The 23228-nt window shown below is 44.2% G+C and overlaps 1 protein-coding gene across 4 annotated transcripts in view; it reads left to right on the forward strand.

Moving 5' to 3' along the window:
• Nucleotides 1–22710, forward strand: part of LOC106841728 (protein disulfide-isomerase-like protein of the testis) — a 91320-nt gene extending 68610 nt beyond the window's left edge. The window contains exons 2-5 of one of the 4 annotated variants that reach the window (XM_070484722.1): nucleotides 14215–14335; nucleotides 16542–16720; nucleotides 17126–17215; nucleotides 18224–21679. In XM_070484722.1, coding sequence (XP_070340823.1) covers nucleotides 14329–14335; nucleotides 16542–16720; nucleotides 17126–17215; nucleotides 18224–18457 — 510 coding nt within the window. In that variant the 5' untranslated portion in view covers nucleotides 14215–14328 and the 3' untranslated portion in view covers nucleotides 18458–21679. Of the gene's footprint in view, nucleotides 1–1752; nucleotides 2108–13928; nucleotides 14336–16541; nucleotides 16721–17125; nucleotides 17216–18223; nucleotides 21680–21753 lie in introns of those variants that run through there. The other 3 variants (XM_070484723.1, XR_011494244.1, XR_011494243.1) reach the window with 3 other exon arrangements.
• The last annotated feature ends 518 nt before the right edge of the window (nucleotides 22711–23228 follow it).

Here is a 23228-nt window from a genome sequence, read left to right on the forward strand (position 1 = left end):
CCAATTACCACTACACTTCCTAGTCTATATTTTGCTTATTTATCTTAAATTTTGTCTGCTTCTCCCTTCCCCCTCCCACAACAACTAGAATGTGAATTCCACGAGGGAGGGAACTTTCCTTTTAAAGCTGCATCCTCCCTGGGGAGGACAACACCAGCACTAATAATCACTTACTGGCTGTTAGTTGAGTAAACGAGTGCAAGGCTTTGGGAGTCACCTGGTGGAGAGACCAGCTGTTATCCACATGCAATGCAGCTCTGCTTGTTTTCCCTTTGCATCCTTCTTCGTTTGGTGTGCCCAGGAATCTTGGGGGATGGTGGCGGTAAGAACCAGGCCACATCCATGCCCTGACAACTGTGCCACACTTACCAGGCCTGGCTCTGCCCAAGAAGCTCAGTCTTGCTGGTGCCATCCCCAGAAGGAAATGGAGAACTTGGAAATCAGCTAGGCCAATGCAAACAAGAAGCCCTATAGTGACAGGGAACTCACTACCTCCTAAGGCTATCTGCCTTCATGCCTTGTACCCTCACTGTTCCTAGATTGATCCGGGAGCCACGTAGAACCAGCTTGCTGTCCAGGCTCTTCTGAACCCATCCTAGGCTCCTTGGGAAGTGAACATCCCTGGGCCTTTGCCCTCCTGAGTGGCCATGCCCAGGCAGGAGGACCAACTCCTGAACACGAGCACAGCATCCAGCTTCTAGGGTAATGTTGACTGAAATGCTGACCCACGTGCACAAGTCAAGACCACAGTGATGGAGGTTCCTGAGGCTTTTCCTGTTCCACCCACACTGCTGGGGAGGTGAAAGGATCTGAGACACAGTGAGTTCTCTCTTGTAGGGGGAGGCCAGAGGGGACTCCAATGGAGTGCAAATCACGGGACAATCTGAGTAAAGAGGGAGAAAACCAGCTAAGCTCTCTACCACCTGGCTCCCTCCAAATTTTCCCCCAGTTATCGTTGGAAGGATTCCAAAAAACTTGGCATCATTTACTTCTAAGGAGGAGAACTGTGATGGCAGTGGGGGGGGGGGGGTTCATTGGATACCCTTTAACAGCTTTCAGAACATCTTTCAGGTATTACCTGAACATTAAATAATAACATTAAAAAGATCAAAGAAAACATCAAAGCTTCTTTCAGGGTGGTGCTGTTACCTCTGTAGCACCCTTTCTGCATGACAGGTTTCAGATATCACATTCTCTCATCTTCTGTGCGGCTTGCTGAGATATCAGGACCTGCCAAACCAGTTGCAGGATGAGCTCTATCCAGGTCACAGCTCCAGGGGCCTCTGTTTCTCTTATCCCAGCACTATCTTCTTTCTAGAGCACCCAGACCCTGAAGAGATGGGGGAGATAGAACGGTGCCCAGCACTGGTTAAAGAAGAATGACCGAAAAAAGTCATGACCCTGTCAAAAAGCTGGATCTTCGTTTCCATAAATACCCTGCTCTTCCAAACAAGTGCCCTTTCTCTGCTCTCTCCTCACCCTATCTCTCCTTCTGTGGGCAGATTGGCTCTTTTGGTGGACTGAAGGTTTAGTTAAAGGTAACTAAAATTGTGGGGCTGGCCCCATGACCTAGTGATTTAGTTCAGTGTGCTCCACTTTGGTGGCTGGGGTTCAGTTCCCAGGCAGGGATCTACACCACTCATTGGCAGCCATGCTATGGTGGTGGCCTACATGCAAACTAGAGGATGACTGGCAGAGATGTTAGCTCAGGGCAAATGTTCCTCATCAAAAAATTTAAAAAGCAACAAGTTAAATAAGAGGTTACTTCTGATCAGAGTTCATGCAGCTGGGTTGCTGTGCCCAGCCTGACTGTACCTTTGCTTGCTGAGGCAACATTCAGTCTCTGGACTCCACCTCTGCCCCTCACACGTGTACCTCTCAATCATTAATCCCTGCCCGGTAGTTTACCTCGACCCTGTGAGATGCATCCTCAGGCACAATCTCCGTGAATCTCTACTGCATCCTCTTGGTGATGTTGGATCCCTCTAGTTTTTCAGATGAGGTGACTGAGGTTCAGAGTATGCAGGGCACTCTGAACGCAAGCTCAGAGCCTTCAGCTCTAGAAGTTAGCTACCTTCCCCACTCATCCTTGGCTACTTCCTTTTAGGTAAGATGGCACTACTTGCACTTCCTTTTGAGTTTTCATTTTGGTCCCATCCCTACTCTTCTCCTCTGTAACTTTGTTCCATTCTTACCTGAATGTTTCTCAAACTTCAGTCATCCAAGCCTCACCTTCATTTTCTTTCTTTCTTTCTTTTTGCTATAACCATGCAAAAAAGTCTTATTTACTCAATATTTTCCTTTACATTGATTCTCTTCAAAAATTAAATAAAAAACCAAAAACTACGTTAGTTCAAATGAAACTCTGTATGCTACTGTCATTAAGAAATTAATTTTACTCTCCACAATGGAAGAACCCAAAAGTGAATACAGTGAAAGCACATCTTGTTTTTGTTATTAAACCCCTTCAGGGTATAGTCGCCTGCCAAATATTTGAGACAAGTCTGTTCTCTTTCTGTTAAAAAGGGGAATTGAGATTTTATCAGTTATTTATTGCTGTGATAATGTTGTGTCGCAATCCTCAAGTCTCAACGGCTTACAGCAACACACATTTATTTCTCACAGGTCTGCAGGTTGTCTGGGAGGCTCAGCTTCGGGCTATGTGTTGGGGTTATGTCTGCTCCACAAGGCTTTCATTCTGAGTCTGGTGGCTCTCCAGGGCATGCTCTTCTCATGGTGGATGGCAGATGCACCAAAATCAAGGCAAACTATGTAAGCACACTCGAAACTTCTGCTTGCATCATACCATTGGCCAAAGCAAGCTACACCATCAAGATCAACCTCGTGGAGCAGAGAACTGTATTCCTCCATTGAGTAGGGGTAGAAAGACATGAGTATAGAGTTAATATTTGCTGAATCACAAATAAACTCCACCACAAATGAGCGGAAGACACAGAAGGAGCAAACTAAACCTTTCTAATTGACTTAATTGAAGAGAACTAGAAAAGCACTGGCTTAACCCAATCATAATTCATGTGCTAGTGAGCTGAGCTCACTCTGATTCTGAACAAAATCAGGGTTCTTTTAGCAAGGAACAAGATGGCGTGGAGGTGGTGGTGGAGAATGGCCACTGGCCAGGTGTATTTGCCTGCTAAGGCTGCTATAACAAAATACCACACACCAGGGGGTTTAACCAACAGAAATTTATTTTCTCACAGATCCGGAGGCTGGAAGTCCAAGATCAAGGTGCTGGCAGGGTTGGTTTCCTCTTGGCTTGCATATGGCCATCCTCTTGCTGCCTCTTCATATGATTGACCCTCTGTGCACACACCCATGGTGTCTTTCTGTCTGTCCTAATCTCCTCTTCTTATCAGGACACCATGATATTGGATTAGAGCCCACCCTAATGGCCTCTTTCTAACTTAATTATCTCTTTAAAGGCCCTATGTTCAAATACAGTCACATTCTGAGGTACTACAAGGAGTTAAGGCTTCAACATATGAAATTTGGGTGACACAATTCAGTCCACACGAGTAGGAGGAAAACATTTGCCACACTTGGTCAAGTACCTCCCTCCCTCAAAAGTTGCCTCCTTGATTCTGTGTCTTTTCTTTTGTTCCTCTTCCTTTCAATTAATGTTTATTAAGAAGAGTAGACTGCATTAGCTGTTTCTATCTCTTTCCATTCCTCATCCTTCACTGATAACCCACAGCCACCAGTTTTCTACTCTTAACTACTCTATTGAATCTTTGGTTTTTTTTGGAAACAAGTTTTCTGATGTTCTTGCTGCCAAATGCAACGTATTCTTTTCAGTTCTGAGTCTTTGCTATTCTTGGTAATGATAAACAACTCTTGAATTGCTCTCTTTCATCTTTCTGTGTTCATACCCTGACTTTTCTCAGTCTTCTTTCCCAACGTTGTCCATGGAATTCCCTTTGTCTTTCTTCTGTTTAAACATTATTGTTCTCTAAGGACTTATCCTCATCAACAATTCCTCTCCTTCCAAATGTACACTGTCCATCTCTCTCTCTCTCTCTCTCTCTCTCTCTCTCTCACTGTCAATAATTTTATAAACCACTTTTAAAATCTTGACCTCTCCCCTGAGTTCAAACTTAAATATCCAACTGATTACTAAACATATGCTAACCTCCACATTCCATAGATAACATAGATAAATTAACATGACCACAACTGAATCCAATGTTCCTGCTTCCAAATCTGTTCCTCTCAGAAAGTATTATAACCACCTACCCCAGTTTACCTAATCAAAACCTAGACACATCCTTCAGTGTCTCCTTTCCCTTAACCCCATCTGCCTAATTTAGTTACTAAGGCATCAAGTTCCAAGGAGAAGGAATTCTTCTAGGCATTTCTCAGATTCTCCTTTAATGTATTTACCACTCAGCTACCAAGGTAATCGCTTAGAAATGCATTGTTGACTGAGTTTGTTACTCTCCAGATGAAGTCCAAACTCCCTATCATGTGATATAATGACCACCCCTCTGTCATTTCACAACTTGAACCTGATGTTGAAATAATAGTGAATGTCAGCTGAGGTGACTCCCTGTCTCCAGGGTAAGTTCCTCCTTCTATGTGTGGATAATTGCAGCCAGCCTGGGACTTTAATAGACTAGAAAGGCTTTTACCAGACAAGGACACGAAGGACGAGGTGGTCTATCTTTACCTCATCCTGAAAAAGACAAGAGAAGGTTATTTAACTGTAGTCACAGTAAGCAAACCTTTCAGCCAGTCTGAAAGGTACTGGCTGAATATTGTGATTGCTTTTACAAGCCATTTGGAGAAGGGGATGGAGCAGAGAAGAGCCAGATCCTTTTCTTTGGGTAGGTCATAGACTTCCCCTAAAGGTATGGGTTCCCATCACCAATCATCCCTGAGCCTGGAGAAAGTAAGGAGAGTGTGGACGGGGCACTGAGTAAAGGCATATGACTAAAAACAGTCTCGCTATAGGATAAAGATAGCAGTGAAAGTGTCAGGATGAGCAATCTGCTAGATTTTAAATTCTTGGAGGTTGTCAGTTAAATGATACTCCTTTAACCATTGATAAATCCAGACAGTAAAAAACAAACTTTTTCTATTTGATTAGCAGATTGCATTTCTCTACTAGGCCAAACAAAACTCTGGCATATTTAGTGGACTCCAGGAGGAGTATATCACAGTATCTCCACATTCTAGTGGATGTTTTAAAAGACAGCTGTAAGAGAATTGCTTTGTCAAGGGCCAGAAGAGCAGGAAAGCAGATTGAAGGCGTGCATGGGCATGGTAGGCAGACAGGCGTATGTGGGAACCTGACGCTGTGTGACTTTGAGGAATATCACTTAATCTCTCCAAGTCTTAGTTTCCTCCTCCGCTAAGGAGGACAAATAATAGTGCCTGAATCAAGGGTGACTATGGACATTAAGCGGGATTAATATATGAGTTTGATTGGCATAGTGACTGATACTTGGCAAGTGCTTGATAAGTGATTGATATTATTATTACCATTGTTGTTATTATTACTCAGCATTTTTAAGAAGAGTCATAGACCCTCAGAGATCCTTTTCTTTCTTCGCCAGCTCACTTGAATCTGCTAGGTATGTTCACACTCCCTCTCTGGGTTATGGTGAAGCCCTCATAGTCCTCACCTCCCTCCCTCTTCTGGACTCGTGGTTTGGGGTCCTAGAGGCCCCAGGAACTGAGTCTGTGGTTCATTCTTCACCAATGCCACTCCACCCATCTTTGTTTTCCCCGAAGACAACCCTCAGGGTCTTGATTTTAAAATGATTTTATTACTTGATTCCAGAAAGAGGAGAAACCACCTCAAACATGAGCCATTGGGGGAAGGGACACCTTTTTGAGGCGCCCATATTGTTCTCACAGTTATGACACGAGGTCTGCAGATGCCACATCGAGATGAAACACGACAGGATTTATAAAATGGCTAGGACAGTGTCTGGCACGTGGCAAATGCTCAATAAATGGTGGTTCCCCTCCACTGCTCATGACCACCCTAAGGTTCGGGTTGTCATGGGAATGACATCGCCATCCCAGCTGCATACACAAGCTTCTCTGTATGGAGGTCTTGCCCCAGGAGTGAGATGGGATACCCTGGCCTTTCAGTTTTCTGCTTGACTCTGTCACTGTCTCTTTGTCTATCTATGGGAGTAATTATGTTCCCCGCCCTCCTCTCTCCCTCCCATCCTTCCTGTCTTTCATCATTTTCTTTATCAGTTTCTCTTACTATTTTTATCCAGCTCTTTCTTTTCTTTTTTCTCCTTCTTCCCTCCCTCCCTTCCTCTCTTCCTCCCTCCCTTCCCCCCTTCTTCCTTCTCTTCCTTTCCTTCTCTCCAAGTCTTTCTATCTTTCCTCATTCCCTCCAGTCCACCTTCCCTCCCTCCTTCTTTTCTTTCTCAGTTGCTCTCGATATTTTAATCTTTCTCTTATTTTTCTTTCTTTTTCCTCTGTTCGCCTCTCCTTTCTTCCATCTCATTCCTTCCTTTTCTTTTTTCAAGATCTAACATGGAGAGCTTTTGAGCTCATAACCAAGGAAAGACAAAAATCACATGAGTTTCTTGTCATAAAGAATGTCATATCCCCAGATGAAGACAGAAGACCCAAAGGGAAATGGAAGCGGAAGAAGGGCAGGATGCAAAGGAAAGGCCCCTGCAGGTCCCACTGAGCCCCAGTTTGCCCAGACCTCTTCCATTCCTTGTCTCAAAGCTTCATCTGCTGGGTTTTCCCTGTGACAGTCTTGGGCAGGTCCAAGACAAACTCCACCTGTCGGGAAAAATCAGTGCAGAGTGGGCTGTCCATGACTCTAATGAGGTTGGATTTTTCAGAGGAAAAACAGGTTGAGGGGAAGCTTTTGAGGCTGGAGGCTCCAGGTGAGTGAGGCCTGAGCCTGGAAAACTCCCAGGGAATCCCCCTGTGCAATAAGAAGCTTCAGAAAGTCCTCTGGGACAAGGACAAGAGAAGAATGGCTAGAACTGGACACAAAGGTCAGTCAACTGATCTCTGACATTCTCTAGGACCGGGGAGAAGCAGTACGGTGAACACAACATGACATGTTAGACACCTGAGCTTTGACATCAGACTCTCTGGGCTCTAGTCTTTCCTCTACCACTTGCCTCACTTTGATAAGGTCACTTGGCTTTTATGAAACTCAGAGGATAACAACAACTTTGTTGAGTTCTTGTGAGGTCAAAATGAGATTCCGAGGCTAAATTGTTAGTGGTTAAAAGTGTAATCTGGGGGCTGGACAGCCTGTATCCAAATCTTGGCCCTGCCACTTACCAGCTGTGTGACCTTGGGCAAGTTATATAGCTTCTCTGAGCCTCAGTTTCTCATCTGTAAGATGAGGGGTTGTTGTGAGGATTAAATGTGTTAATATTTGTGAAGTGCTTGGAATAAGGCCTGGCACATAGAAGCACCAGATAAGGTCTATTATTATGGGGCTATTTGGATTCCACTGCTGTTTGGCATTTGTCAGAATCCAATCCTGGACCCGAAGAATAAGGAGGAATTTGAGCCAAAATATAGAGCCCCTGAGCCGTGGGGTTTACAATGAGAATACGGGGAAGACGAAAGACTCTCTCTAATACAAGGGTTGTAGAAACAGGCCCAGATGGAGTCTAACAGAGCCTGGTGTATGTGTAGGGAAAGGCTAAGGTGCAGAGGTGTGGGTCAATGTCCAAGCACATTTCTGTCGGAAGTTGAAAATGTCAAACCTCTGGCAGGTAAGGGACATGTCACTCAAGGAAATCTAGGAAACACTAGGCAAATGGGGCTCCAAAGGGATCCTCTATTGAGACAACTCTGTGTGCCAAACACAGAACTAAACTATGCTATATATGAATTCATTTCATTTCCCGTGAAGTAAGTATGACGATTGGATCTCCATTTTATAGATGTGCAAACTGTAGATCGGAGAGGTTAAGCAAATCATTTGGGCTCATGGTCCCCAGTCTTTATTTTCCTCTCTTCTCTTGTATCTAGCTTCTCTCCATCGGTCTCTATTGTCCTGGGGATATGAGGTGAGCCTGGTCTCAACCTACAGTCCTGCCTACTCATCCAATAAGCCACTTGAGAGAGAGCTGGAGTCCTGACCTTTATTATCCTCAATTTCTCCTTTTCCCCTGCCCTGGATATCTGGAGGAATAATTGAGGGGATATACAGTTGGTGGCTGTGGTGGAATTCTTAACACTGATTTTGCTTTATCCCAGATGATGACACCCTCTGATCCCTTCTCTCTTGGCCCTCATCCTCACCGCAGGCAGTGAAGGTATTTGTAGTCCTGGCCCCGCAGTTTCTGTCCCATGACCTGGACCAGCTCACCAGGGAGCTGCAGCAGCATGTGAAGTCAGTGACAGCCCCGTATAAGTACCCGAGAAAGCTAAGGCCTCTGAGCTCCCATCCTTCCCAAACTTGAAGAAGTGGGGCTGGTTCTGCTCTTGTATTTCTCATCTTCAGCCTGAGAAAAGGCCTCTAATTCCAACTTTCTGCCTAGCTATGACCAAGAAAGCCCAAAAGGACAATCCAGCAACTGTCCAGATGCCTGAAAATTGGCCTTAGCCTTTAACTCACTCTGAACTGAAAGTCGAATGCTTCCATGGGAACAAGTTCTGGCCAATACCTGGCCTACAGTCCCACTCTCTGCACCGAGGTCTTGCTATATTATTCAGGATTCTCTCAGTTGCAAGGGACAGAAATCCAGCTTGAAGTTTATTGCTCACACAATTGGTAAGTCCCAGGAGTAGGTGAAGCTTCAGTCATGACTTGTAACAGGCATTCAAATGATGTGGCCAGGGATGTCTCTTTCAACCCTTGACTCTCCTTCTTTCTGTATTGGCTTCATTTCTTGAAATGCTCTCCCTTTGTAATGGCCTCCAGAAGCTCCAAACATACAGTTTTAGTGGCTTAGCAGATCCTAGGAGAAAAAGAGCATCTTTTTCCCCAAAGGCACCAGCAAAAGTCTTCAAGTCGATTCTCTTTGGACAAATTCAGGTCATGTGTCCATCTTAAACCAATCCCTGTAACCAGGGGTTGGGATACTCTGATTGGCCAGTTCTGGGTCATGTGATCACTCCCCCCCCGCCCCCCCCCCCCGCCCCCCGAGCAACTGCAGGAAGGATGGGAGAGAGAGCTGCCCTACACCCTTGACATGGACTGAGTGAGGGAGGGGTGGCTCCCTACAGGAAAGTGGAAATGCTCCTAACAGAAAAGGCAAAAAGCATAGAATCCACTAAACTTGTTTTCAGCTGTTTTAATACTGGAGCAGTGAACTAAGGCTTGGGGGTTGACATGGAAGGGGGACCCAGTTTTTGGAGCTGGGTATAAGATAGGAGTTTCCCCCAGGGAAAGAAAAGCGTTTTCCTTTTTTGAGTCTGGGGTAGAAGGTGAGAGCAACCACGTTAAGCCTAAAGCCCCTCAGATCCTATGTAACCTGGATGCTCACTGACACGTTGTCAGCACAGGCTAATTGTCATAGGCGGGTTTTCTGAGAAGCAGACTCTGGGAAGGAGATTAACCTGCAAGAGGTTTGTTAGGGAGTGCTTTGGCGTCAACACCTGGGGAAGGAGATGGAAGGGAAGGGAGTGGGATTGGTCAGAAGGTCAAGTTGTACTATGATGTAGTTGCACTATGAAGCCTCAGCTGACCCCATGGGGAGTTCTGAAGCTCGGACAACCTTTCAGAGTTTCCTGAGCAGGTGGATGGGGTAAGGGGTGGGCCTTTATAGCCCCAGGTGGGTCAGGCATGGATGCAGCTTGCCCTGGGAAGGGGGTGTGGTGCTAGGAGAGACAGCTCTTCTTAGCTGTGCACTCCCCAAAGAGGTCTGGCAGTGGGGGAGTAAGCCTTTTATTCCTGAGGGGGGATCTTAGCACATTAAAGAGTCCTTCACACCGATTTTCTGCCTCAAACTGATAGAGAGGCAGTATAGCACAGCCTCTGGAATCAGACTGTTGCATTCAAAATCCATCTCGTCACTTACTTACTCAAGAATCTCTCTGTACCTCAGTTTCCTTATCTGTAAAATGGGGATAATGATGTTACTCCTTCACAGGCTGTTAAGAAGAAGAGTTGATATTTGTAAGGCATAAGGCACTTAGAAGAGTGACTGGCGCATAATAAGCATTGAATAAGTATTTGAAAAAAAGACTAGAAATCCCATCACACCAAGCATATGAATTTTGAGCTGTAACTGAATATTTAGGAGGATCCAGTGGAAGGGGTCCTATCACACAGTGTCACAGTGTCTTACTCAATAGATGCGTCTCTTTTTACAAGTCTCTCCTCTAGAACGCCCTGGGCAGCAGGTTCTTTCCACCTCCTCCCTCCTTCCAGGGACCATACCCTTCTGCTCCCGTCTTCATGATGTGCAGAGTAAAGCCTTCTTCCTAGCATTAAACCTAGATCTCCCTTGTGGCTTCCTTCTACCCTCTACGTGCCAAAAAGTAAATATTTTAGGTTATACTGTCCTTGTTGTGTACTCTGCCCTGGTAGTGTGAAAGCAGCTAGAGACAATTGTAAATGAATAGGTGCGGCTGTGTTTCAGTAAAACTTTATTTACAAAAATAGGAGGAGGGATGGATTTTTCCCAGAGGCTTTAGTTTGCCATTCCCTGCTCTACCCCACTGTGGTTTTTATGAACTCCTTCCTCGAGAAAGTCAGTCTTGCCTTATGAAAGATTCCCACATCCGCTACGAAGATACTTCCTCCATATCAGTATCCCTATTGTTATTATTTTTATTAAACCCAAGACCATCTGACTCCTAGACCAACGCCCTGGCAAGCTGAACCATATAATGGGAAGCCTCAGGGAATTGTCTTCATCATCCATATATTTGGATTCAGGAATACTAGAGATGGTGGGGTCCTTGATATGAAACAGTCCTTTTCACAGGTGAGAAAAGCGAGATTAGAGAGATTTTATAGTTCCCCTAAGGACACACCAACAGGAAATGACTGAGGTGGAATTCAAAACCAGGTTTCTTGTCCCCTAGATGTCTATTCTCTCCAGTTCAGACTAGTGACCACAGCTAATATTTTTGAGGGGTTAGAAGGGAGCCTATTTTGCTAAAAGGGAGGAGAGGCTGCAAAATGATGGCTACATAACACAACATCACCTGCCATTTATTGAGCACTTGCTGTATCCCCAACCACCCTGCAGAGTTAGGTGACCAGATTTTTTATTTTCTAAATGGGGCCACTTTTGAGAGTAATGGGGCATTCTTTAAAAGTATTTCTGGAACACCAGGAATAAATTAGGACTCTCCAGACAAACCAGAATGCATGGTCACCTTACCTCTGAGGACACTCATTACCTTCTGTCTGCTCCCCGACAGACACTGCCTCCCCTGCAGCCTTCCAAAATGAAAGCTATTGTTTTTCTGATGCACATTGTCACAGGCGAAGTGGTGAGGTTGGTGTCCTCCACGCCACTTCCAAACCATCTTTCCTCCTCCTACCTTCAACAACTCCAGACCCTGGGGAGCCCACGCCTTTGGACCTTAGATTACCTGATCTCACTCCCTGTTGCTGTTCTCTGATCACTTCCCTCTCACCCTCTGAGGACTTCAGCTCCTCACTTGCCCTTCTTCCATACTCTGCCATCATTTCCAGTGACGTCCATATCCAAAACCCTGGTCTTTTCTCCCACAATTGGTGTGTCCATGCCATCTCAGCCACTCACTCTTATGGCCACACTCTAGAGATGGCAGCCCCTCTGAAAGCCTGGTTTCAAGCTTCCCATACTCTTAGATCCCTTCTCTAGTTGTCACATGGCTACAATTCCTTATCCTTTTCATGGCCCCCAACCTTCTGATCCCATTCCACAATCTTTTTAGTGCCCTCCTTTGTGAATTTGGACTCCATGGCTCATCTCTCTGGTCATGACCCCCTTAGCTCCCGTATCCCCTCCTCCTCCTACCTCCTCTACATCCTGTAGAATTTACCAGGCAAAGTCACAACCTTGGTTGAACCTACTTACTTTCCGTACTGTCGACGCAAATAACCAATAACCAATCTATAGATAAGATAAATAAGGTGAGTTTTACCTGAGCCAGAGTGAGGATTATAACCCAGGAAGGCCTTAGAAAGTGTTCTGGAGAAGCATGGTTTTCAGTATAGTTTTATATCTTTTTAGAACAGAAGACACACCCAAGATACATTTTCATCAAATGCAAAGAGGTATTTAGTTGCAAATTAGCAAGTCAACATGAAATCAGTTGGGAAAGGGACTAATCAGGGAGTTACCAATAGGACATTACCAATAGGGTGTTACCAATAGGATGTTACCAATTGGGTGTAGGAGGGGAAGTGTGCATTCTTATCCTAAGAGAGTGCATTTTTTAATGGTTAAAGCAGATGTACAATGTATATTTGATAGGCCACAAGTCAGGCTTCTTTACTTCAAGCCGAATCAGTTTTGAACCCAAATATTTACCCTATACACTTCAATGTGTGAAAATCTCTTGTCCCTACTGCTTCCAGGCCTATCCTGGAGAAAAAGAACATCACCGTGAGGCAGGCTGGCTTCATGGAATCACAAACCAAACCTCCCATGGGCACTTAGAAATGTCCTAACATCTCTTTGTAAGTTTCTCTTAGTGTGTTCATTCTCTTAATCTCTGAATCTATTTCTCTTCATACCCCATTCCTACTTTCAGTCTCAGCTGAGTACTTGACTCGTGTATCACTAATAAAATAGAAGGCTTCACGCAGGGGACCCTTCACTTTCCATCCCCCATCTACAAATGTACCTGGAGCTCTACCCATCCTCTCTCTTCCCTCCAGTTATACCTCAGAATGTGTCCGTCTCCATCTCCACGACCAACAGGTGCTCTTGTGCTCTTACAATAAAGATGAGCATCCTTCACATGAGTGATGAGATCTGCCTGATCTGGCCCAATCCTAATTCTCCATCATGTTCACCAGTTCCCATCTCCCATGCCCAGCCCCCATTCCCCTTTATGCTCCCTTTGAAAGAATCTTCAAGTCCTTTCCAGAGGCTGGGGTGGGAATGAGGGAAGGCAATGTGGGAGATAAGGCTGGTGATCTAAGCAGACCTGACAGCAACGACTTCTTTGTGTATTAAGGGTTTGGTATCCTAAGAGCAATGGGAAACTACATTTGCACGGTGAAGGCAGACCTCTGCCTGTAGGAGAATAAAGGCATGTAGAGGATTAGGAGGCGATGCAGAGAGAACACTAGGAGGCTATTCCAGTGATCTAGATGAGAGAGGAAGGCTTCCCGGACTAGGGTAGTAGCAGTGCAGACAGAGAGAGGGGTGTGGATTCAAGAGATAGTCAGGAAGCAATGGTTGCAAAGAAAAATATAGGTTCTGAAATTTATACCACTTCATTCAAAGAGAAACAAGAGCTTGGTTCATTCTTTCATTCATTCATTCACAAAATATTTATCAAGGTCCTGGTGTGTACCAGGCAGTGGATACTCAATGATAAGGGAAGAAAAGTCTCATGTGACATTCTTTCTAGTGTGGTAAAGACACATTAATCAAATAACCAGAAAAATAAATATAAATGATACACTTGAATAAGAGATACAAGGACAAGTACCAAGTGTTGTGAGAACGTATGGGAGCAGGATCTGACCTCGTCTGGATGAGAGTTAGGGAAGTCCTACCTTGAGGTCATTCTAAACGGTAAATCTGAGTTAACCAGATGGAGAAGGGAATGCAGGAACAAGGTGGGGAGGCCCTCCAGGCAGAGGAACAGCACAAGCCTTCTGCACCCCTTTGGGTTACGGAAGACCAGTATAGCTAAAGAACGCAAGGGATGGTGACGAGTTTAGAGAGGTTGGCAGGAACCAAAGTGTGATACAGATCTTAAAGGTCATGTAAATTATCTTGGTTTTGATGATCAGAGTAATTGGGGACAGCTAATTTTTTGTGGGCAGAACAAACTAAGACATTAAAGACATGAACCCCACTCTCATCTAAGAATTCCAAGAATCGTGTCTTTGAAATGCTAGAACCTGTCCCAGGTTGGAGCCCTGCCTCCTCCTCAGTCGTCTGATCCCAACTGGCCCCGGACAATCCAGGCTTGACATCAAGTCATGATCCATCTCAGCATTTCAAGCTCTTTCCAAGTCTCTTGTAAGAACAAGAGAAAACTTTCCATTGTTTCCAGTCAGGGCTGGGAGCCCCAACTGCCAACCCCTTTCCAGAGACTCTCAGACCTCTCAAATTTGCTTCCTAGAACCATCAATCCAGTGAAGAGATTCCAAAATATTGGGACCAGAGGCTGGTTAAGCAGCTTCTTGGGAAGAATTTCAATGTCGTCGTCTTTGACAAGGAGAGGGACGTATTTGTGATGTTCTGTAAGTACTTCCACAGAGGCCACGGGAGGCAACAGCCCTGACATTACAAGTGTGGTTCCTGAATTCTTGGGCACCAAAATCTCCAAAATCTATCAAAGCACCATGCCACAAATGGTCTTCAGATACCCAAAGAGTTTGGACCAAGATGCTAATCAGCTACAGCGCAACCCTCCTCAAAAATCGAATTCTGGGAATGGGTAAAATACCTTCCACTTAATCCAGGCCTGTGACTATTTATAACAATAATAAAGCTGATGGCTAACACTGACTGAATGCCATGGTATGCCAGGCCTTGTGCTGAGCCATTCTCTAGGCTATCTCATTTAATCCTCACAACATACTTTTGAAAGTAGCTACTATTGTTGCTCCCACTTTACAGACGACTAAACAGAGTCCCAGGGAGGAGAAGAAACTTTTCCAAAGTCACGCAGCTAGTAAGTGCTTGAACTGGCATTGAAACCTAAGCAGCCTGACTGCAGTGCGTATGCTGGTAATGGCTGGACTGAATCCCCCTGCTTCTGGCTTTATGTGACTTACCAAATGTGCTGTATTTAACCTACCTGAGCTGGTGTGGCCAAACTGGGGACCCGAATCATGCATGTAAAGGACTTGGCACAGTGTCTGGCATGTTGTAAGCACTTGATAAATGACAGCTATCATTGCTATTCTTATTCCTATTGTTATAATTATTTCCAGTGCTCACCTAAGGACTCTGGCCCCTTCCCCAGTTTCTGATTTGCATGTGAGAGCCAAAGCCAGGGACCCTGTCTCCCAGCCTGAGACGCAGAGAAGGGTGACAATGAAGCTGCTTCAGACATCTCTTTTATTTAACACGCAGTTACCATTTATTGAGCCCGTACCATGAGCCAGACATGAGCTTGCGGTTTACACACCTGCTCTCATTGCCTCCTCAAAACAAGCCTCTTAGGAAGGGCCAGCGAATTGCCCCACGATACAGAACAGGGAACCCAGCCTTACAGAGGTTAACTGCCTTAGCCCAGGCCACACTGTAAGTAAGCTGCAAGGCAAAAAGTTCAATTCGAGCTCTGATCCCATCACTTCATGGAGGGTGAAAGGAGGGCTGGATTGCATCACGCAGGCCTTTTAAATCTCACTGAAATGGACTCTCATCCACAGGGTGCGGTGTTTAAGGTCTGCGTGGCTAAATAACCATGATCTGCTGCCTTTAAATGAGAGGCTGCAGTGGCCCTTTCTGTACTTACCTGACACCTGGAGTTATGCGAGTGCCCACTTGGTTCTGGGGAAAGGCAAAAGCAGCCTCATTTTCTTGGAAGCAGGATGTCACATTGTCAATGGGACTGCGGCCATTATGTTTCCTCCTGCTCCAACTCAGCGCCCATTCGGCTCCAGGGGAGCTGCGGAGCCTCTGCTGGGAGAGCAGGTGGCCCTGGAGGCACTTGGTTTGTAAAAGGAGGGGTGATCATCCAAATGTGGAGTGTCCAGGGCCTCTGAGGCCACTCCTCCTGCACAGCCAGAAACTAACGGAACGACCAGCAGGCAAGTTTCAATTTCCCTTCCGTGTTGGAGCTGGTCCCTGATTTCTCTCCAGAGGGCTGGGTGCCTGGGCCAAAATCAAAGCTCAGGGAACTATCCCACAAGGAAGTCCAGTGTCTCCTTTCCAGGGGTAGTGGCACTTGTCACAACCTCCTCGTCACTTCACGGCCGGATTCTCTCCACCAGACTGAAAGGCAGTATGGTATAATGGTCAAAAGTCAAAGCAACCTGTCTTCAGATCTCCCTTCCTCTGCTTAACTCACTGGGTGACCTTGGGCTACAAGTTTAACCTCCATTGGAAAACTTATGTTGTCGCACACAGAGACACACATGCTTTCTGGCAGAACATGAGGAAGCACCCAGCATAAATATTTTTCTTGGTTTTCTTCTTCATCTGGAGTGAAAAGCTATGTTAAAGGAAAAATAAGGAATAGAAGAAAATGTCCCAACATGCTAAAAGAGTTAGTATCTTGGTGAAAGGAGAATAGGTTAATATTTTTCTGATTTATTTAATAGTTTCAGGTACTATGTTTGAAATGTAAAATAACCTAATATATAATTAAAAGACACAAGGAGTGCCATTTGCAAAGCAGCAGAACCATTAGTAGAACACAGTGATGGTGTTTATGGGGAGTGTCAGCTTTCAGAGTCCTCATTAGTGTGAGCCTGCGCAATGGCCCCTCTCTTCCAGATGCAACCTGGTCTGAAAAGTGCAGGGCGCTGTTCCCAGTGTTGGAGGAGTTGGGCAGAAAATATCAAAACCACTCCACAGTCACCATCGTCAAGATCGACATCACGGCAAATGATATTCAGCTGATGAACCTGGACTGGTACCCCTTCTTCAGGCTCTTCCCCACCGACTCTCAACAAGTGAGGGGCTCTTAGGGCTCACATAACTGGAAATGTTGTGTCATTAGCGCAGACTCAGTTTCTCCCTATCTGCAGCTCTGCCTTCTATTAAATCAGATTCGTTCTCAGCTCCAATGACCCTCTCATGTTCGTGTTAAAGAGTGTTTTCCTTTAGCTTCCACAAAAGTCTCAAGACTCAGATGGGGTCCAGCTTAGGTCAGTTGCTAGTCCCTGACCCAATCATTGTGGATGGAGGAATTTTTATTATCCTTCTCTTGGAGCCATGGTAATGGAGGCTCAGAGAGGTTAAGCAACCTGCCCACTATACTCAGGTGGTTAGGAATGGAATGGGACTCTGGATTTACCTATGGAGCAATCCTTGCAGGAAGAGGCTACCATTTTGACCCTGTTCTGTTTCCTTCCTAGGCTGTACCGTATAAGGGAGAACACACCATGAAGGGCTTTTCAGACTTTCTGGAAAGTCAAATCAAGACCAGGCTTGAAGATGAAGATGAGGTAAGGTGAAAAAGCAGCACCCTGGGTTATTCTTTCCCAAACAGAATCATCAAGACCTCAATGGACTAGGAAAGAGTATGCCAAGAATTCCATTATTCTTGTGCACTCTGGAGATACCTGAAGATGGCTGAGCAACCATCCAGTTTGGATGATTTTATTTCAAAGGCACTTACTACAAGGAAGCAGAAACAGCAGACTTTAGAAACACTCGGAGGGGCAAAGTCTCTGAGGTCTCACACAGCTCCCAAGGCTGCTTCCCTGGGTCCACTGTTCCTGAGTTGGTAACCAGATGTCTTGATGGCATACTGCCCTGTAGCATTATTCTCTTGATGGATGGGATGACAATCCCCATTCTCTCTTAATCCTGTTCATGCCTCAGTGAGGCCATCTGCTGGAAGGTGCCATCTGTATTAGTTAGGACTCTTCAGTTACCAATGTCAGAATCACTACTCTTGGACTTAAGCAACAATGGGAATTTATCCTATATAACTGGTGGAACATCAGGTATGGGTGGATGCAGAAGCTCAAACTCGTTTTCTGTCTCCCCATCTCTGTTTTCCTCTATGTTGGCTTCATTCCAATGTAGTCACCTCCCCCATGAAGCGTCAAAGATTGCCCCACAGATCTAAACTAATATCCTTCCCAGCTTAGAAAGAAAGCACCTACTTCTTAGTAGTCCTAGCAAATGTCCTGGACAGGCACCTAATTATCGAGGCCTGGGTCACATGCCCAGCCCTGGAGCCAGGCATGGCGGCAGCCATATCTGTGGACTTAAGAGTGGAGGAAGGCTGGTTCCCCAAAGGCCCTGTTCTTGGAGGGGCAAAATCACAGCTGAGAAAGTCCCCACCCAAGCCAAATGAACCTTTGCATCTAAGAGGATCACTCAGGTGCCTCTCTCTGGGCACTTCCAGAAAAAGTGGCCTTGGCAATTATAATCACAATTATCACATATTTCTTGCCTCTTTATCTTCCTTCTTCCTTTCCTCCCTCCCTTCTTTTCTTGAATAGCTATGGTCTATTGAACAAAGTGAAGTGATAGAAGAGGAGGTATTAGCTGAGGAAGAAGAGGTACCTTTTATGCAGAAAGAGTTACCTGAGCAGAAGCTGCCTGAGCTGGAGAATGGGACCAAGCCGGAAGAGCCAGCTGAACAGAAGGAAACAGCTCAGAAGGAGGAAAGGGTGGCTAAGCCAAAAGGACCTCCAAGACAAGAGAAGAAACCACGAGTCAAGGAAGAACTGTAGCTTCTCCAAAGCCAGGAGGGAAGGTGCCCATTTTCCAGGTCCTGGCATCAGTTTCTAAGTGGAGCTACTCCAATAAAATTATATATCATTGTGGTGGGTGGGTGGGGGCTGGATAATAAAAGCCCCTGAGTGTCTTTGGCTCTGCTTTATTCATTAGTTCACACTTTTTCCTGGTTGGTGCTGCCTTAGAAGAGCTGTTTGGCCTGGAATTCAGACATGGCTGCAAGGGAAGCCATAATAGCCACCTTTGATGAGTGTTTACAACAGGCTGGGCATTCATCTAGTTCCCACAACATCACTGGGAGCTAGGTCTCATTATCCCCATTTTACAGATGAGGAAAGTGAGGCAAAGAGAGGTGAAGCAACCAGTCAGGATCACACAGGGCCGGCCTGGTGGCGCAGTGGTTAAGTTCACACATTCGGCTTTAGCAGCCCGGAGTTTGCTGGTTTGGATCCTGGGTGTGAACATACATATCACTTGTCAAGCCATGCTGTGGCAGGCATCCCACGTATAAAATAGAGGAAGACGGGCACAGATGTTAGCTCAGGGCCATTCTTCCTCAGCAAAAAGAGGAGGATTTGCAGCAGATGTTAGGTCAAGGCTAACCTTCCTCAAAAAAAAAAAAAAAGGATCACACAGCTAGAAATGCCTTGAGATATATTCCCAGGCAACCTCCGGAGACTGCATTTAATCATTATGCACACCACCTGCACCAGGTTGGGGTCCCCAGAGTTTGGCTAAAACTTTCAAATGAGGTGGATTGATTCATTTATACTGTATCTTGGCACAGTAAGAAAGAGACCAAACCCCAAACCTATCCCCCTCTTCCCCATCTCAATAAGTGAAATGTTGCTCTCAACCAACAGTGTGCTAGGAAAATCCTCAAGTCCCTTCTTTCCTTTTACTACCATAGATGTAACTCCACCAATCCATGTGACTCCCCCCTCTTCCTTCCACTAATGCCACCCACTTCTTTCCATGTGCCTCCACCCATCAGTCTTTCAGCAAATGATTTCTGGACTAGCTGGAACATAGCGGGTGCACTGTAAGGTGCTGAGGATACAGAGAGAAGTAGGGCACTAGCCCCACCCTAAAACATCTCACAGTTTAATGCAAACAAGATGCCACTGAGGACAGAGCAACCCCTACCCGAGGCTTCAGGAGGATTAACACAAACCTGACTCTTGAGGGAGTATAAGAAAAGTTTTGCTTTTAAACATGGATGAGTGGGTCTGAAGTCCCTCATCTCCTCATGAAAAGAACGGGAAACACTGGCCAAAATATGAAATTCATGATTGAATGCACCAAATTGCTAACAAGCCAGTAAAGAGACATGAGGCCAAGATGGAGAAGAAGGAAGCCCAGGATTAAGGTCAGCCGGGCATTTGGGGCCACTTTCCCCAGGGTTCATCAAGTAATTCCAGAGGAGACTACTGAGAGGTAAAGAAGCTGAGGAGCATTTACACACATCCATGGGCACAGAAGTAAAACAACTGGAGTTCACGGTCACTAAATGAAGGTCATCCCTAGGAAAACGTGCAGGCCTTAGCTGGGTCCCAGGAGATTACACATGAAGAATAAAGGTGGACAGAAAACACACTGGCCTTAGGAGGGATTGAGCCTTCAGTGAATGGTCTGAGTTGCTAACTGGATGAATAGGATTCAGTACTGCTGGCGTCCCTGATCACCCGCCAGATGTAAACTCCCAGATTTTCTGCAGCAAGATAACACAACACGAGGCCTCAATTTTTCTCTAAATATTTGCTACCCAATGTCTAGAATTTAATAAGAAATGACAGACATATGGCAGGTCATGATACTATGATGGGATTGAAACCTAGAGCACAACGTAAATGCACCAGAGGGTTCCAGAAAATGAAGTGATTAAAGCTGGTACCAATACTCCGTCCAATCTGAAATTAATTACAAATAAGAATCTCTGATAACCAGTGAGAAGGGAACGGAAGGTGCAGATTACAAAAGTCAAGGCAGAAAGGGGAAACACATTTCTCTATAGAATAAATATGGCAAAAATATGGTGGTAAATATTCTTAAAAAATTATAATTATCTAGATTGTTCCCCACATTCACTAACACAACAGTATTTGTAACAACACGTGAATATCTTACTCCTCTGTGACCATCTTTCTTTGTCCACAGTTTTCATCAATCATGCTTATGTTGTTCTTTAACATTTTTAATTTGATTTCTTTGCCACTTTAACAGATCTCACTGCCTCACAGTTGTCTTCTAGCTTCTTTTTCCTTTCTGTAAAGCATAAAACAATTTTGTTTGTGTGTGTGCACATGTTCCCAAGAACTGGATTGTGGAGGGGAGAGGAGAAAGGAGAGAATCTTGAGGGCAAGAAGCCATTTTTTACCTTCCCAGTGAAAACTCATTTTTACTATATGGGGTTTTCTTCCCCACAAGCAACATACCTTCCAGGGTACATTTATTAGGTATTGAGGCTTTATGCTTCGAATCCTTGAATCCTGCACTCAGATCTCCTGCCTTTAAGACAGATTTGAGAAAAGATATTCAAGATGTTATGATTGCACAACAATGTGAACGTACTTTACACTACTAAAATGTATGCTTAAAAATGGTTATGATGGTAAGTCTTACGTTATGTGTACTTTACCTCAATTAAAAATAAAAAAATATAAAAGATGTAATGAGGTTTAGTTCTCTGATTTATATAGTCTATGGGAGGAACTTTTTGTTATCTGCTCCTTCTTGATCTTTTTTTTTTAATTTTTTTAATTTTTATTTTTTATTTTTGAGGAAGATTAGCCCTGAGCTAACATCTGTGCCCTTCTTCCTCCACTTTATATGTGGGACGCCTACCACAGCGTGGCTTACCAGTTGGTGCCATGTCCACACCTGGGATGCGAACCAGTGAACCCTGAGCCTCCGAAGTGGAATGTGTGCACTTAACCCATGTGCCACCGGGCCGGCCCCCTTCTTGATCTTAAGCTGAGCATTTTCCTTCTCTACATGCTGTTCTTCAGACTTCAATTTTGCTTCCCTGACATGAAATTCATTAAAGGGAATTCAAATCTAAAGCAAAACATTCTCACTAATGATTTAGTTCCCAGGAAGAAAAATACCTAAGTCAATACATATAAATTTAATATTCTAAGACATGATATATTTTTCTTCATCAAAGCTAAGTTGTACAATGAAATTCTTGCAGCATATCTAGGTAGTTTACTTCTGAAATTCCTGAGGTGTTCATTGAAATATAACCTTTTAAGTTCTCTGTTGATTTTTCTTTTCTGCTATCTGCCTGTAGGATAGAAACAAAGCACGTACTGGATTTCAATAGGAACACTGGACGGTATGCTAAAAAGAAGAAATGCCAACAAGACATACCCCACATCAGCCCCTGTATCATTGAAAGCAGCTGATCCAGTTTGAGCCGAGAAGTTGAACACAGAAACGAGGAACTAAGAGAATAGTTGAAGTCACAAATATTTCCTGGGCACTCCAACTTTCTACTTTCAAGACAGTGGGCTAGTTGACTGGGGGATGAGGCAAAAGCAAAGAAAGTCTAAAACTTTGAAGCCAAACGGCTCAGATGAACAGCTGTTCTCAGTGGAAGGTAAATACTGTCACTAGATTCACTTTGAAAATTCTCTGCTCTGCACTAAGGGATAGGACTGTCCAACATCACTAGAAATCTCCGGTACTCTCCCCTACAATTTCTCAGTTCTATGTTTTTTGGAGGGGAGGGAGTGCTGAATGATATAAGAAATTAACCCAGGGTTATAAATACAAAAAGAATCTTCGAAGTCCTTAAATGAAAAAAGGCATTGTAGTATTAGTACTTGAAACAACATGGAAGAAGGCAGGGCTCAATTCTCCCAAGGATCAAAAATGCTCAAAAGTCAAACTATGGTAATAACTTAGTAGCAGAACTCTCACCAAGTCCTAATTCTTGACGTTCCAATCTCCCTCTGATTGCAACCTAGCATGTACACTTTGAATTATGTCATTAATGATTTCATTAGTACTTTCAAGTGATTTGATGTTATTCTTCAACAAAACATATAGAGGTTAGCAATACTTACTCATTACTTTTACTTCTGTTTTTAGAGTGTAATGTCGGGAAAAGAAGGTATTTTTACCTTAAATTTATGTGCTTCATCACAAAAAATCTTACTTTGTCTCTTTTTCTCTTGAGCACATTTCTTTGCTTCTTTGATCTATACAAATGTGTAATAAAGAATTCAGAATTCAAAAATATTAATTAGAGTGATAGCAAATCCTCTCTTCCTTGGGTCAGTCCATACAGAAATTTAAAAATTGGTACTTTGCATATAAGATGCTTGCTTTGAATAAAGACTGTTAAACAGTGTAATGAAATGGGACACTAGGATGAAAGAAGAGAGCAAAATAAGTGAACTAGAAGAAAGTGGAAGTACTTGAAGATGAAGCCATGAAAATAAAAATTAAAGCATGACTATACCTTCTGTTCACAAATAAACAGTTTCGATGCATTCTGAGCTTTCCTTCACGTAATTCTTAGTCTTCTCAGAAATGTGATGTCAATTAACTAAAAAGAGATTTTAAAAATTTCTAAGATTATTACCAAAACTAATAAAATTGAATTACCCCAATGTGTCAACAGCAAAGGCACATTATTGGCACTATGAGCATAAATAACTTTTTAGCAGGACTATGGTCCCTGAAGAAAGCAAGTTTTAGTTAGCAGCATTTTAAATGTAGGAAACAAATATGGAAATAAGAGCCTTATTTCAATGAGAT

Source organism: Equus asinus, chromosome 14 (assembly GCF_041296235.1).
Source record: "Equus asinus isolate D_3611 breed Donkey chromosome 14, EquAss-T2T_v2, whole genome shotgun sequence".
Taxonomy (NCBI): domain Eukaryota; kingdom Metazoa; phylum Chordata; class Mammalia; order Perissodactyla; family Equidae; genus Equus; species Equus asinus.